This window comes from Lagenorhynchus albirostris, chromosome 15 (assembly GCF_949774975.1).
Source record: "Lagenorhynchus albirostris chromosome 15, mLagAlb1.1, whole genome shotgun sequence".
In the NCBI taxonomy this organism is placed as follows: domain Eukaryota; kingdom Metazoa; phylum Chordata; class Mammalia; order Artiodactyla; family Delphinidae; genus Lagenorhynchus; species Lagenorhynchus albirostris.
The window spans coordinates 79,395,936-79,411,874 of record NC_083109.1 but is presented as its reverse complement, the minus strand read 5'-3'; the positions used below and the strand labels follow the sequence as shown (position 1 = coordinate 79,411,874).

The 15,939-nt window shown below is 54.4% G+C and overlaps 2 protein-coding genes across 2 annotated transcripts in view; one reads left to right on the top strand and one right to left on the bottom strand.

Moving 5' to 3' along the window:
- Window positions 1-3,645, bottom strand: part of SRRM3 (serine/arginine repetitive matrix 3) — a 34,213-nt gene extending 30,568 nt beyond the window's left edge. Inside the window, 1 exon segment of the mRNA XM_060122601.1 lies at window positions 3,413-3,645. Coding sequence (XP_059978584.1) covers window positions 3,413-3,645 — 233 coding nt within the window.
- Window positions 3,646-8,521: 4,876 nt separating this feature from the next.
- STYXL1 (serine/threonine/tyrosine interacting like 1) overlaps window positions 8,522-15,939 on the top strand; it is a 120,086-nt gene continuing 112,668 nt past the window's right edge. The window contains exon 1 of the mRNA XM_060124455.1: window positions 8,522-8,587. The gene's annotated coding sequence lies outside the window, so the exon portion shown is untranslated. The remainder of the gene's footprint in view (window positions 8,588-15,939) is intronic.

Genomic DNA, 15,939 nt, shown 5'->3' with positions numbered 1-15,939 from the left:
AGTACAGGCTCCGGACGCGCAGGCTCAGCGGCCATGGCTCACGGGCCCAGCCACTCCGCGGCATGTGGGATCTTCCCGGACCAGGGCACGAACCCGTGTCCCCTGCATCGGCAGGCGGACTCTCAACCACTGCGCCACCAGGGAAGCCCCCGACAATGCATTTTAAAAGAGGGTCCCAGCGTTGAAAATGTTTCATTCTGCCTGTCTTTGCCCAGATCCGGCATTTCCTAGATAATTACTTCCTCAGTCATTAATTTGATCTTCACCACAGCTCTGAGGGGGGTGGGTGGCCTTACTATTCCCATTTTACAGATGAGGAAACAGAACAGGGAGAAGGGAGGATTCAAAGCTCCAAACCCAGCTAGGGGCAGAGCCGTGCTCTGTCCACCTCGAGTGTCCTCATAGGAAGGGGCATGGGTAGGATGTGGGGGGATGTCTGGGGCCGGAGCTGGAGCATCACGTCCCAAAGGCTGGGGGCGCTATCCCCACCCCCAAGGTGGTTGCCGGCTGCACGTGGAGGCTGCCCAGGAAGATGACTCCGAAGGCAGCGTCAATCACCAGTGAATTAGCCGCCATCCATCAATATTAAGGAAGGGATTTCTTTTTAACAGGGCCAAAGAATGTGTGTTCCTGTGACTAGTGGGAATATTTGTCAAATGTCTGAGAAGCTGGTAAATAAATGCGAATGACCCAGCGTTTCTAGGAATGGATATTAATGGCTGGATTTTATAACAGAGCAAAGGTCTCTAGTGTTTATGGAGCACTTTCTGGGGACTGGCTCCGCATGTGGGAGTCCTGCATGTCCCTTAGTCCACAGGACACTCGGAACAACTCTCCCCCACCTTTAAAAATTTTTTTTTTTACTTTTTTTTTTTTTCCGGTACGCGGGCCTCTCACTGTTGTGGCCTCTCCCGTTGCGGGGCACAGGCTCCGGACGCGCAGGCTCAGCGGCCATGGCTCACGGGCCCAGCCGCTCCGCGGCATGTGGGATCTTCCCGGACCGGGGCACGAACCCGTGTCCCCTGCATCGGCAGGCGGACTCTCAACCACTGCGCCACCAGGGAAGCCCTTTTTAAACTTTTTATTCTTTTTTTTATTTATTTATTTATCCCCCCGCCCCGGCTTGCGGGATCTTAGTTCCCTAAACAGGGATGGAAACCTGGGTCCTCAGCAGTGAAAGCGTGGAGTCCTAACCATTGGACGGCCAAGGAATTCCCAGAACAACTCCCTATTTAACAGGCCAGTAGCTGTGACTTGCCCAAGGTCACAGGCCAGGGCTGGAAGCCCGGACTGCTGGGCTCCAGAGTGGCTGTGCCCTCTACCGACCGCGCAGCCGCTAAGAGATGGGGAGGGGAGGTGGATGGTAACTTGAGAGCTAGCTTTGTGGGAGACTCCAGTCTAAGGACCACTTGGAGTGAGAGCTTGGGTGGGGGAAGGGCCCCTGACGGAACATTTGGAGGCCTGATGGGTGCTTCCTAGAGAGGCGTAAGTCCTTGATGCCAGGGGACGGACACCAAGGACACGGCCAAATGCCGTCCCCCTCCACCGAGGCTGCCCTCGTCGGATAATAAGCCTCCCAGTGCAGGGGGAGATTCAACCGGCGGGGTGGGGCGGTTGGGGAGGGAAGGCCCCTGAAAGGTTGGGGCTCTGTGAGGGGGAGGCCTTTCCGAAGGGGAAGGTTCAGTGAAGAGGAAGGGGCTTAGGAAGGGGGCGGGGCCCTGTGACGGAGAAGGGGCGGGGCTCTGGGAGGGGAAAGGGGTGTTTTCCTAGAATGAAGCAGGGAAGGCTGGTTCTCTGCTGTCCCAGTATTCCTGTTTCCCAGCCACTCCCACACTCCCTCCACTTCTCGAGTCTCCCAATTCAGCAGGAATTGCAGGTTTAATTAAGGTCTGGGACTTTCTCTGCAGAAGGATACTCCATTCCCCACCCGCTACTCCACCCTGCCCCTTGGGATCTCATTTCTTTGGCCACATCCACAGCTCATCAAACCTGTTTTCATTGCCAGCTGGAAGCCTCCTTTCTGTCTGTCTTCAGCAGCCTTCCACCCATCCATCCCTCTCTGCAGGGACCCTCCGCACCCCCACCTGGTCCCCACCTGGCGGTGAACACCAAGTCCCCGTGCCCCTTTCTTTTCCTACAAGCGGCCCTGCCTGGCCTGCCTTCCTGAGGGCCTTGGGTGGTGGTGACTATCTCTGTCTGAGCCTCAGTGTCTTCTGGGCTCCAAAGGGACAGTGAGCCTTGTCTTGGCTGCCTCTTAGGGAGCCCAGGAGACCTGGATGAACAGACAAAGATGTGGTTTGGAAGGACTGCTGTCCACAGGCTGTCTGTCCCCATGTGGCTCCAGGCCCTAATGCACTGGGCATTTCTGATTTCTCTGCTCACTGACAGTGCAAGCCTGATGGGCGGGCCCTGCTCCCCACTCTGACTCCCTCAACAGCCAGCCCAGTAGTTTCAAAGTACAGGGCAGATGCAAAAGGGAGGCTTGGGAATACCAGCTTTCCTTGGAGCTGCACAGACGGGAATGGCTTTGTTCTCTGTTTCTTTGCCTCCAGCTCCACGTGTGAGGGCTGTCCTGTCTCCACTGGATTTTCAGGGGGAGGTCCCTAAATCCTTACTGATTAATGCGCAGCCCCTCCTTCTCAGCCTGACGAACTCCTACACGTGCTTCAAGGCCCATTCAAATGTCTTCTCTCATAATCTCCCCTCTGAGCTCCTGAAGCACTTGACCCTCTCCTGTCCTGTCCTATAACCATGATTCTAATCTGTCTTATGGTGGAGTTGGTTGTTAACATGTTTGTTTCCCTTCTGAGATGGGGAAGGAATAATAGGGGTTGTAAGGGTGGTCTTTGAGGAAGTGACTCTGATTCGGCTCTGGGGTCCACCGTTGCCCAGAACAGTGCCTGGCACACTTGTGTGCCCCTGTGGCTGGTTCTGAATTAGATAGGGTGAAACCTGAGCTTCCAGGGTGGGATTTCTTTGCTGAAGCCACAGGCAGCCCTCACACACAGTAGGGGCCACTGTACTTTCTTGCCTGGCTGCAGCATCTGCTTGGCAGAGACCAGGCAGCTCGATCCACCCATTTTATAGAAAGGAAAACTGAGGCTTTGATTTATCATTGATGTTTACAGGCCTCTCTCCTGCACTGGGCTGGATATTTCTGGAAGGCATGGACTGTGACTCCTTGGCTTCTGCGAATCTGAGCCCAGGTCAGAGCTTGACATAGAGCAGGAGTTCAAGATGGCTTACTGGTAGAATAAACTAATAAATGAATGAAAGTTCGGCTGGGCTTGCAGTGGTTCAGATTCTGACCTTACAGGCTCCCGGGTCCCAACGCTGGCTCCGCCCCGGCGCCGCCCTTGGTTCCCTCCACGCCCCCAGTGCCCCGCCCCGGCCCCGCCCCCTTCCGACTCACCCCTGCTCCTCCATCATCTCCTGCAGCTCCATGCACTTGAGTTCCACGCGCCGCTTGCGCTCGTGGTCCAGGATCTCGCGGTGCGCGCGCTTCACTAGGCCGGGCTCCGCGGCGCGCAGCTCCTCCTCCGCCCGCGGCCAGGCCCCCGACGAAGCGCCCGGCTGCGGAAAGCCGTTCGCCGCGTCGGGCGGGGACGGCATGCTGGCGGCCCCGTTGTTCACTGTGGAGGACATGGTGGCTGCTCCCGGAGCTGCTGGCCTCGGCCCTGCGGGGTAGAAACAGACACCCGGCGGGATGGTCACTTCTCGGCCACCTGCTAAGCTCCTCTCGGCGCGGGTTAATCCTGGAGATTTAAAGGACCACTCACGGCTCTAATCCGCTTCGCCTCATGCTGCAGAGCCGGGCTGGTGGCAGGTTTGCACCTTTGGGTCACACCCCAGGGCATGAGGGGGAATCGGACGGACACTGGGCTTTCCCCATCTGTAAGGTGGGTGGATTCAGGCCGGACTAGATGGGCTCTAAGTAACCTTCTCATCTCCAGGGACCTAGTACCACTCAGGACAACCCTCTCTGCCTTGTACCAATGCCTGGCCCCTGCCTGCCTGGCTCCTGCCTGCACGCCTGCTGGCAGCTCCCCAGGCAACCAAGTCGGTCTCTGGGGAAATTTGTTGGTTTTATTCTTGTTTTTCCTTCAGGCTCAGTTTAACACCCCCCTCTCACTCCCCAGTGCCCATTCTCCTGGCTCTGGCCCCTGGAGTCACAGACCACATGTGCTTCCCCCTCCCAGGCTGCTCTGGGACAGCCCTGCCGAGACGGGAAGATGGAACCTTCTCCAGGCTCAACTCCATTCCCACCTCAGATGCAGTTTTCAGTTCCCACTTGGATTTGGCTAACTTTTCCAAAGTCCATTCCAGGTAGGGGCCTGATTGAAGCCCACAGGACTGTCCCCTCCTTTGTTCTGGGAACACTGCTTCTGAGGATGTGCCCAAAAGTGGCACTGACATTAACTCTCCAGGCAGCCGCATCCTCCTGCCGGCTTGGGATGGGATAGAAGGCAGCATGGCTTGGGAGGTGAGAAGCTGTGGCTTCATGCTAGACCCAAAGTAGAGCATGTGCCTACATGCACCCTGCGCATGTATAAACGCGTGTGCACGCGTGCGCGCGCGCGCACACACACACACACACACACACACACACGAAGGACTTATCTTAGCAGAGGGGAGGCACCTCCTGAGCTATTTCCATTTCCTTTCTCCAAGGCTCTGCTAGTTGCTAAGCAACAGGGAGGCCTCCTTCCCAGGGAGTGGGATGGGAGGGAGGGAAGGGGTGGAGGGAGGTGAGAAGAGAAGGAACTGGGCATGTCTGGACATCCCAGATGGGGCCTTCCTTCGGTACAACCCCCCCGCCCAAACACATACTCCCCTCACTGGCCTCAAAGTGCTGGGGGGTGAGGTGTGTTCAGAGCCATGGAGTCTGAAAGGCAGAGAAGAGAAGGGGACTGTGAGAGGAAAAAGGCTCTGAAGGGGACAGTGACAGGAGGTGACAGTGGTAATGAGAACACAAGCTCCTTTCATATGTCCATCCCCGCACATGTCTGGGTTCTAGGTCAGGCTTCTCTACTCCTTGTTTGGTGACCCTGACGACATCACTGCTCCTCTCTGAGCCTTTGTTCCCGACCTGTGCCCGGGAGCGTCATCCAGATTCTTCAGAAGAGGAGGGTTCTCGGGGATTTACAGAGCAAAGCTGTTCTTCTAACCCTGCTTCCCGTCTGTCCCCAGCCCAGCCCTGCACCCCAGCTCCACCAGGCCTTCTCCTAGGGTGCCCCACAGGCATCACCCACTCACCAAGCCCCACACAAAGCTCTGGGATCCCTGCTTGCTACCTGCCTTGGCTCCGGTGCATAGCTTACGGCCTCCAGCCAGGGACACGCGTGGAGCTTGGAGAACCCCATTGTCCTGGCCCCCCACAGCTCACCAGCATCAAGTTTGGTCCCTCATTCCCTCTGCTCAAACTTGCTCACATTTATCCATCTCCTCCTCTCTCGTTACCGCCTCAGTTCAAGCCTCTCCCTCTGGTCCACTCTGGCCTCAGCATCCTGTCTGTCCCACCCTCCCCGACCTCTTTCTGTTCATCTTCCAACAGCAACCTGGGAGAGTGGTCCAGGAGCAAGTCAGCAAATCATGCCCTGATTAATAGCCTCTAGTGGCTTCCTGTCACTCTGGCTTCAAGTCGTGACATGGCCTGTCTCCTGGACTAGCCGTCCCCCTGCTGCTCCCACACAGATTCTCCAACCCTCTTGCATCCAGGTCTTTCCCCCTGCTGTTCCCTTTCCCTGGGATGCTCTGCACCTGACTCCTGCATGACCTCAAAATCACTGCTCACATGCCTCCCCACTTTCTGGAAGCTCCCCCTCCCCGCTCTGGCTGGTGTGACCCTCCTGGAGCTCTAGCCACTCACTGTTTCACTGTGGGCACACAGGTCTGGCGCCCCCTGAGGGCTGAGGGCAGTTTAGCCTCAACTCCTAGGGCCAGCAAAGTGCCTGAAACATGTGGAGCCCAGCGCCCCGGGGTAGAACAAGGAGGAGGCAAAAAGGGAGGTGGGACAGAGGAATGCTGGGCAGTCCTTGATACAGCCTGCAAGACCCCTTTGCATTTTGCCTTAGGCCATCTTACAACTTCATCCCGTGCCACACCTCATCCTGTAGCCAACATCCAGCCCCTCAGCCTGGGTCATCTGTCCCCAAACATGTGCTCTCACTCCTTTGTGCCTTTGCCCATGCGGTTCCCCTGTGCTGGAATTCCATTTCCTCTTCTGTCCACCTGGGGAACTCCGGCACAGCCTCTGGGCCCAGCCCAAATGTTACCTCCTCTGGGAAGCCTTCCCTGCTTTTGAGGAAGGATGAGTCATTCCCTCCTTGTGCCCCCACAGCTTTTGTCCTCATCTCTTTAGATACTGAGGCTCAATTTATTGTTTGCATCTGACCACTGTTCTAGCCCTTTGAGTGAAGGGGACCATCCGTTCATTCTGGCTCCCCAGAGCCTACCCAGCACCTGGCAACTCAGGAGGTGCACTGAGGGTGTGGGGACAAAGTGCTTGGGTCCCAGTGAGAGCCCATGGAGCCAGGTTCTGAGTAATGCTGCTTGCATGCTTTCCCTCTGATGTGGGAGAGGCTCCCCAGCCTAGAACTTGGCCTGAGCTCCTTGAGGGCAGGGGAGGGGAAGCTGGTGGGAGCAGTTCTGAATGCACTCAGATCTCCAGACCCTGAGAAATCCTATCCCTGGCACTGGGAGAATGCCTGGGTAAGATGGCTAGGCTGCTGAAGGCAATCTTTCAGGAGTGACTGAAGGAAAGGAGAGGAATGTGAAGACAGGGCAGATGCTGTCTGGATTTTCACTAGGACAGACGGTGGATTCTAGCAATTTCACCTGGTGATGGAGGGTGCTAGGCAGGAATCAGAAGCACGTTGTTGAAAGAATGACCCCTGAACCCCTAGATGAGAGCCCAGGACCCTAAGAATAAGTCATTGCACACTGAGCCCACTTCTTTCCAAGTCAGGGTTGCTGGACCAGCAGACCAGGGAGTTAAGTTACGACAGGCACCGAGTCTCTCTGTGGGGTATCTGATATTATCTATTACGGAATCCTTGTGAGATTTCATAAGAAGAAAGAGACATTGTGCTGGTGGGAACTAACATTCTGTACTGTTTTATTTGGTGGATAGATTAACCTATGCTCAAAGGGAGCTGATTAATGGGTCAATGTCACATTAGATGGGGGTATCTAGTGGAAGACCACAGGGCTCTGTCTTCACCCACATCTGATCTGATACGTTCACCACTGACTGGATGGAACTCTGATAACCTGATGATCAGATTCACTGAGGACACCACTTGAGAAGGCTCATAAGTTCAGAGTCAGAATCTGAAAGGACTCAACAGACTGAAAAGATGGAAGGAGTCTAAGAAGGTGAAACAGGATAGTGAGAAATGCCACATCCTGAAGCTGGGTCCCAAATTAACTTTCTAAAATTGGAATGAGGTAGACATACTTTAGAAGCAGCATATTTAGGAAGGATTTAGGGGTTTTCAGTGGTCACAGGCTCAATTTGGGTCAGTATCATGATGTGCCTGCCAAAAGTACATGCCATCTTAGGCTACGTCAACAAAAATATGTCCAGAATGGGGAGGTGATGATAAGAATATCCAAGCGGTCAGAGTCCCGATCTTCAGACACTTGAAGGATTGTGAAGGATTTAGGCCAAACCTGGCTGAATCTGTTGGGAAGCTTGTTAGAAGTAGGTTGGGTTGGGCTTCCCTGGTGGTGCAGTGGTTAAGAATCCGCCTGCCAATGCTAGGGGACACAGGTTCAAGCTTCTGGTCCGGGAACTAATCCCGTGAGCCACAACTACTGAGCCCGTGTGCCACAACTACTGAAGCCCGCATGCCTACAGCCTGTGCTCCGCAACAAGAGAAGCCACCGCAATAAGAAGCCTGTTCACCGCAACGAAAGAGTAGCCCCCGCTCGCCACAACTAGAGAAAGCCCGCGCACAGCAACAAAGACCCAAAGCAGCCAAAAATAAATAAAGTAAAATAAGTAAATTTATTTAATAAAAGAGAAGTAGGTTGGGTGGCCAGATTTGGCAAATAAAAATACAGGATGCACAGTTAAATTAATTTGGATTTCATGAATTTCATATTTGGGACATCCTATACTAAAAGAAAATTATTCATTGTTTATCTGAAATTCAAATTAAACTGGGTGCCTTGTATTTTATATGTGATTCCTACCTAGACTTACTGAATCAAAATCTCTGGGGCTGAAATTGTCAGTGTTCCCCAGGTGATTCTGATATAGACCATCTGTGGACCAGCAATTGGGAGCCGGTTTTATAGCAGCCGCTCTCAAATCTTATTAGGCAGCAGAGTCACCTGGAGGGCTTGTTAAACCATAGATGACTGGTCTACCCCTGAAATCTCTGATTGGGTAGATCTGGGGTGGGCTCTGAGAATTTGCATTTCTAACAATGAGAATTTGCATTTCTAACAAGTTTCACCTGTGCTGGACCTTGACCCACACTGAAGGGAGCAAACCCCTAGCCAATCTGGGTGGTTCTGGAAGACAAAGCCAGGACTCCTGCCGAGAAGCCATCTCGAGTGGACTTCAGCTAAGTCCAAGGTAGGATTTTTTTCCCTAACCATCAAAACTTTAAAAAAACTAAGCAGTTCATCCCAGGATGAGTGAGTTCCCCATTACAGGAACTACTCAAATAGGAGATAAACTATTATATTCACACAACAAACACTCGCACAGCATCTACTCGCCCCCTCCCCCAGCAACAAATGCTGGAGATTTGGAGACAAGCAAGACCCCATCCTAACCCTCTGGCAGCTCACAGGCTAGTTTGGGAAACCAGTAGTTATCGCGGTGTAGTGTGATAAGAGAATTTGAGGAGTGTCTGCATCTCCGCCTGGTTGGTCAGGGCAGGCTTCCCAGAAGGGGTGAGAGGGGTTGGAGACAGGGACACCAGAGCAGCTGGGCCCTGGCCAGGATTCAAGAAATAAATGGACAGACTGGGCAGGACTGTTGGCGGACTGGGTGTGGGGTGGAGGGAGGCACCTTGGATAACACTGGGTCTCTGGCTTGGGCGGCCAGGGGGATGGTGCAGACATTTACTGTGATGGGGAATATGGAGGGCAAACTAGGCTGTGTTCAGGGTGAGGGGCTTCTGGGGGTCAAGCAGGCAGCTATGAGGTCTGGAGACATAACACTGACCCTGACTTGTTAAGGTCCTTGGGGACATTGGTGCTGTGTCTCTTTGGAGGCAGGGTGGCAAATGGGAAGTCTCTTCTTGACCCCTGATTGGCTGTGAGACCCTGAGCGAGTCTCTTCCCATCTCTAGACCCTGGTTTTCCCAGTGGACAGTGAGAGACTGGACTCAAAGACCCCACAGGTCTTCTCCTGCTCTGGAAATCTAGGTAATACTGACTAAGTATGTATACCGCCAAGCCTTCAGCCCACCTCCTTCCTGCTGCTGTAGCCAGTGGCCAGGACCACACCAGTTCCCCCCAGAGCTCAGCCTGAGGCTGTCCCCAGCACTGGGTCAGGTCCCAAGGGCAGGCCCAGATGCTGGGCCAGTCAAACCCATGTACAGATTAAGTCATGAATTTAATGCTGTCTGACTGGTGGGGCGGGGGTGCGCGGCGGGGTTGCATCTCCCCTTCTGACAGCTAGGAAGTGGTTAAAGGGCCATAGCCCTGACTTCCAAGCCCCACTCCTGAGTCCTTGGGCTTGCCTCCTTCCCTCAGTCCCAAGCCTGGGTCCCCTGAGCAGGCCTGGCTGAGGACAGGATGGAACACAGTCTGGCTGCCAGTACCTGCAAGTCCAGTCCTGCTGTTAGAGATTAATTGAAGGGGAAATAGCCCATCTGTACTGCAGGGTCCAGCCTGCTGACAGGCACAGAGGCCTCTCAGCTAATGAGATCATCACTCACCTCGGGGCTCAGAGGGGTAGGATGCTAAGGGTGGTAGTGACTGGACCAGGTCTGGGGAGAGGGAACAGTGGACCACATATGTGTCTGAGAAGGAGACTGCGTTGTGCCACGGGGAACATGGTTTGAGGCGGGGAGACAGGGCCGTGCTCTTTGGGAACTCATGAGCTGAGTGACCTTGATCGTGTGGCTTAAACTATGTGCCTCAGTTTCCTTGCCTGTGAATTGGAACTAATAATAGCACCCTCCTCGTAGGGTCGTGGTAAAGGACTAATGCATGTGAAATGCTAGCACAGTGCCTGGCACACAATGAATGTCCCATAAATGGTGATGATTATTTGTCAGTGGTGACTGTCCTCTTTTGGACATGGTGGGGGTGAGGAGTCCTTGGACATCCATGTGAAGATGTCCAGATGGCTGAGCTCTGGGTCTGATTGGGGGATGTCATCACATAGCTGGGGACTGAGACCCAAGGGTAAGCAAGGTTGTTGATTGTGGAGGGAGGAGAGGGCAGAGGCCGGAGCCCAGGGCAAGGATGACCTGGGCCACCTTTCCCCATCACCACTGGCCTCAGCAAACCCCTCCCAACTCACTTTCAGTGTCTCAGCCTCCAGCCCCCATGGCACCAAACCAGGAGCCCCCTTTGCTCCTGGGGCTCAGGAGCCTGTCTCCCCCAGGGGCAGCACTCACTCCCCTGGGGGCTCCTTTCCCCACCCCTGCCTGCCAGAGACCCGCCTACCCGGTGATGATGTCAGGACTCGGGGCCTCTGCACCCTCAAAGGTACAGGTTCCTACAACTTCAAGTAAACTCTTGACCTGTGGTCATACACAATTTAACCACCTTCTTGCCACTAAGGTCCCTCTGTTGCTCCCGCTGGCTCAGGAACAAGGAGCACTGGGTTGGGAATCAGAAGATTTGAGCTTGAATTCTGGTTATACCAGTTCTCCCTGGGTGATCAGGGAATGTCACCAAACCTCCCCGAGCCTCAGTTTTCTCATCTGTAAAATGGGGACAATACTCCCTAGCTCATAAGGTGGGGGGATTGTTCATTCTTTCAGTGACAAGTTTGTTATGAAGACAGATCCTGATTACCCCTCCCCCCCACCCCCCAATGCTACAGGAGCAAAAACGAGACCATGGAGGGTCGACCTTTGCCTGCGATGGTCAGGGAAGGCTTCACAAAGGCAAGGGTGTTTACACTGGTCTTTTGAAGGATGAGTCTAAGGAAGGGGGAGTCCAAGCAGGGGATGGCACGGGCTGAAGGCAAGGGTACGGCGAGGTCCAGGGACCTGGGATTAAGAGGGTCAGGGTGGAGTGGGATGCATGATGGAGAGCAGCCTTCCCGTGAAGGTGGGGACTACTAACACAGGGTGAGCCCGCCCAGAGAAAAAGCTCAGCGTGGGGAGAGGGGGTGGGGAGGGACGTGCCCCCGGAGTTTCCTGGAGGAAAGAGTTCTTTGTAACTGTCAGAAGCGTGATGGAACTGACAAACACATGTGAAACCAGGCACTTAGCTTGTGAAACTAAGTCTGGGTCTTTGTGAAAATAAGTGTGTAACAACAATGGTTTTGTCAAGATATTTTATGAAGCTGGCAAAGAAAACCCATCTCCACTGTGTCCAAGGAATCTGGGTGCGGCCCTTCCCCACCCCAGTCCCTGCCCTGAAGCCAGGCTGTACTCCTGACCACAGAGGATGTGTCCCCAGAGCAGCCGGGGGAGGGGGCTCTCCTGTCAACTCCTCCCTTTCCCGGGGGGACCCTTCTCCAGACCTCCAGCCCATGAACACAAGCGTGGGGAGGTGGCAAAGGTAATCAGGTCATGGCTGGAACAAACTAGAAGCCCTCCCTGTGCTCCCTGCCCAAGGGGGTGTGGCTGGGGAGTAAGGGCCACAGGACTGGGAGATGGCCCCTCAGCTCTAGGGGCAGGTCACTCATACATGTCACAGCTATTCGGTGAGTGGCCAGTCTGAGGCTCACCAGAGGAGATGCAGGGGGAGAAGCACTGTGAGGTAGCAAGATAAGTGCTGGGATGGTAGACATGCAGCAGAGACATCAACTGAGCTGGAATGTGTTTGGAGAGGATCAAAGCTGGGAGGTCTTCCTGGAGGAGGACTCTTGAAGCATAAGTAGGAGCTGGTAGATGTAGAAGGGGAGGAAGGGTGTCTTGCACAGAATGTGGGGCATGTGGGAAGAAGGTTTGGAGAGGAAAAAAGGAAGAGCATGGGCTCATGCACAGGTAGGCAGAGTGGGCCAGGAGGGGCTGGAGGAGCTAGGCCCACACCCTGCAGGCAATCGGGAGTCAGTGAAGGCTGCTGAGCTGGGGAGGTCACAGTCAGCTTTGCATTTCAAAAAGATCTCTCTTGCTGCCTGGTGCCCTCGATTTTCGTGGCCTTTGCCCTGAAGAAAGGTCTGCCTCTCAGAGATAGCCCGGTCCACATTAACCAAGACAGATCTGTACGGATCAGCAAGTGACAGAAGAGCCAGGCTGGGTTCAAATCCATTACTATGTGCCCTAAAGTGACTTGACCTCTGTGCTCAGTTTCCTCATTTGTAAAATGGGGTTAATATAAGTACCCCCACCATTAGGGGTGAAGGAATTAACATATGTACAGTGCAGCAGTGCCCAGGAATGTAGTAAGTTCTGTGTATAAGTGTTAACTGTTAGTACTACTCATAAACAACGCCAGCTAGTCTAAACCACTACAGGCATGAGTTAACCAGGAAGACGTATAGATCGGTATAAATCAGAACACATAAGGTAGATAATGTACCACGTCACTGCCAACTTGTGAAGACTAGTAGATACCAGCCCACACGGACCCATAGAGACCAGTATTCGCGGGTCAGAAGATGCTGTGGGGAGAGGCCTGGGAGGAAGGCACTCGGCAGGCCGGCAGAGAGGATTAGCAGAGCAAGCTTCCTCCCTGCCTTCTTGGAGTCTCTCTCAGGAGGCGCTGGCACTGCTGTTTGTTACCCAACCCTCGAGAAGACGCTGCAGTGGGGAGGGAAAGCTGAAAGCCTTCTTTTCAATTATTCAGCATCCGGAGCTTCCTGCCGCCCGGATGGAGCCGGAGGAAGGCCCTGGCCAGAGCCCCCGGGCTGGGTCTGGCTGGGCTGGGGGGAGGGCTGGTTGCAGGAGGGACGGGCAGCCTGGCCTGCACACAGCCTGGGCCTGCTCCTGCCCTTCCTCCCCGATGCCCCCAGCCCTGGGCTGCGGGGTTTGGCGGGGGGGCAGCCGTGCCTGGGCAGGCTTGGAGCTATCCCCTTCCCTGCGGACTCAGACTGTGCTGTGGAACGGAGGTGGGGGCGGGCTGGCCCAGTTCCCAGAGCCAAGGTGGGGTGTCTGGGGGTAGGCAAGGGAGGGAGGGCCTGTCCACTGTCCACAGGAGAAAGCCAGGCAGCTTAGCTGGCACCTGCGTCCTGGGCAACCTGTCCAGCCCCCTGTACGTCAGAAACACGGCACTCGGCTTCACCCAAGAACATGCTGGCCCAGACTGCTCCCTTTGCCTGGAATGCCCTTCCCCTTCCATTCATCTTGCAGTACGCGGCTCAAGCATCACCTCCTCTGTGAAGCTCTCCCTGACCTCCACTGTGGCGTGTGCCTCCACGCTGCTTCCAGAGCCTTACCTTCTGGTTACCACTCTCAGTGTTCCCCTTGTCCTGCTGTGACTATTTGCTCCCTAGCCGAGTGAGGGCTCTCCAAGGGCAGCGACTGGGCTGTGTCCATCTTTGTGTCCCTACGGCCTAGCACAGAGCTTGGCACAAAGCAGCCATCTGTGAATATTTATTGAAACCCGGCTTGTGTTTGCACTGACGGGGAGCTCACTACTTATTTTTTTAACCACCTCCATCTCTGGGGACCTCAGTGGGAAAGGTCCCTGGTTACCGCTCTCAATATGCCCAGACTTGATGTGTGTTAATATTTGCAAAGGCCACATTGTCATATACTTTGTAAGCCCTGGAGTCCAGCTCTGTCATTGAATGGATAGGAAGGACTCACCTGCCACCTAGGTTCCTGCCCATCAAGCCAGGGCCCTGTCTTTATTCCTGTTGGCTCTGATTTGGGTTCCCAGAGCAGAGGATCTGGATGGCAGGTCCCCAGGGACAAAGAGGCCTCAGCTGTCTGCTCCCTACAGAGGGGCCCACAGAATAGGCAATATAGCCTAAATGAGACCAGTGCAGCCCACTGCAGCCCAGGACAGGCCATAGAGGAACCAAGAATTCAGACTGGATACATCAGGGAACACACAGACCAATGCAGACCAGTATTCTAGACCAGTGGAATAGAGCAGAACACACAGTACTGGTCATTGAAAATAATACAGACCAGTTTAACTCAGGAGGCAGCCTGTATAGACCAGTACTGATATCAAACAGCAAGCAGTGTTTTAGTCTCCCCTCCCCTGCGTTCTGGTGGAACAAAGGAATCCCTGCACCCACTCAGCCCACTCTGTTCCTTTTTAGGGCCCTCAGTGGCCTTCAGGGAGCTGTAGCCTTCCAGCTAGGGAGCAGGCAGCTTCCCTGTGGCTGCCTGAGCTCCAGTGGAGATTTGGGATTGCGGGGAGAAGACTGCGAAAGAACATTTCCGTGGCTGAGCTGTCACTGATGGCCTGGGCTGCCAGGGAGGTGGGGATCTCTGTGTCCTGGGGAGGGGCCAAGCCAGATGGCCTTGGGGAGGTGTCCTAGAGAGAGCCCCCTAGGTGTCCTGCTCTCTGAGGACTCTCCCAAGCTGGCCTCTAGGGCTGAGTCTGGAGTAAAATCAGAGGGGCCCTGTGCTGTCATCAGCTTCATTACGTCCTTTACCCGCTTCTCCTCCCGGAAAAGATCAGACCCACCCGGGTTCACACCCGGGAGCTGGGCTGAGGAAGGGGAAGATGGGCTAGAAGCTGTATGACCAGATTTCTTTCCCTTTTCAGGTTTCAGTTTCCCCATCTGGACTAAGTGCCAGGGCCTGGTTACTAGTGGGGCCAGGGTAGGGCTGGGCTCTGAGTCCCTGGCAGCCCAACACTTGGAAGAATCCAAGTTGGGTGGTGATGTGCCTGCCCTCCCAGGAGCTATCAGCAGGAAGCGTGTGTGCTGGACAGACAGACAAGCCCCTTCCACCCGCTGGGGAGGGTGAACTGGGGAGACAGGGCAGCTGCCTCCACTTGCCCACACAATCTCATTATGGAAAATTCCCTCTATTGACTCAGCTTTAATCAGGCAGGCTGCCCTGGGCTTCCCCCCCACCAGGTTTCTGCTGGGCTGGGTGAGATCAAAGAGAGAGCCGGGCTGGGGGCTAGAGCCTCATCTGCCATTCCCATCGATCCAGATGCGCCTTTTGTTGCTAGGCAACAGTCTCCAGTCTCTCCTGGTCCTTCCTCCCCCAGGGGCGGCAGGATCGGGCAGTAAAGGGGGAGAGAGACCCCACGTTCATTCTCTAGCTCTCCCCTTACCAAGCTAGAGATCTCTGTCACCAAGCCGGGAGCCCTCTTCCTGCCCAGGAAGGGCCCCCCATCCTGGGAACTTGACCCTCCCACCAAAACAGACCCCTTTTCTCCCCTCACATTTGTATTCATCTCCAGAATACTCGAAATCCACACCTCCTATGTCCCATGTAAGCACTCTATCAGGAAGACAGGCCAGGGATTCACCAGAGAGGGGAAGGGACCCTTGGGGGTGTGGGGTAGGAGTCAGTGAAAAAGTCCAGATGGGGCTGCAGGCTACCGTCTTCCAGCCCAGCATTGGACTGGATGTGGGAATCATGTAATCTTGAGAGAACGGCACTGAAGACAAATTCACACTCTCAGTTTTGAGTGGGTTGGCTTTTTTTTTTTCTTTTTCCAAAACGTAGGATGCATTTCATAGTAGTTTTTTCTTTTTTGTTTCAAGTGCTATAATTTAAAACTGTAAGTTGTATTTTAAAACAGGCATCAAAATGTACTGTGGGTTTTGGGGGCTGTAATTGACTAAATAATGCAGATCATTTTATCACAGTTTAATATTTTGCATATTTGATCTACCCCATACTGCTCATCTTTCTCTTTTTAAAAAACTGAGTG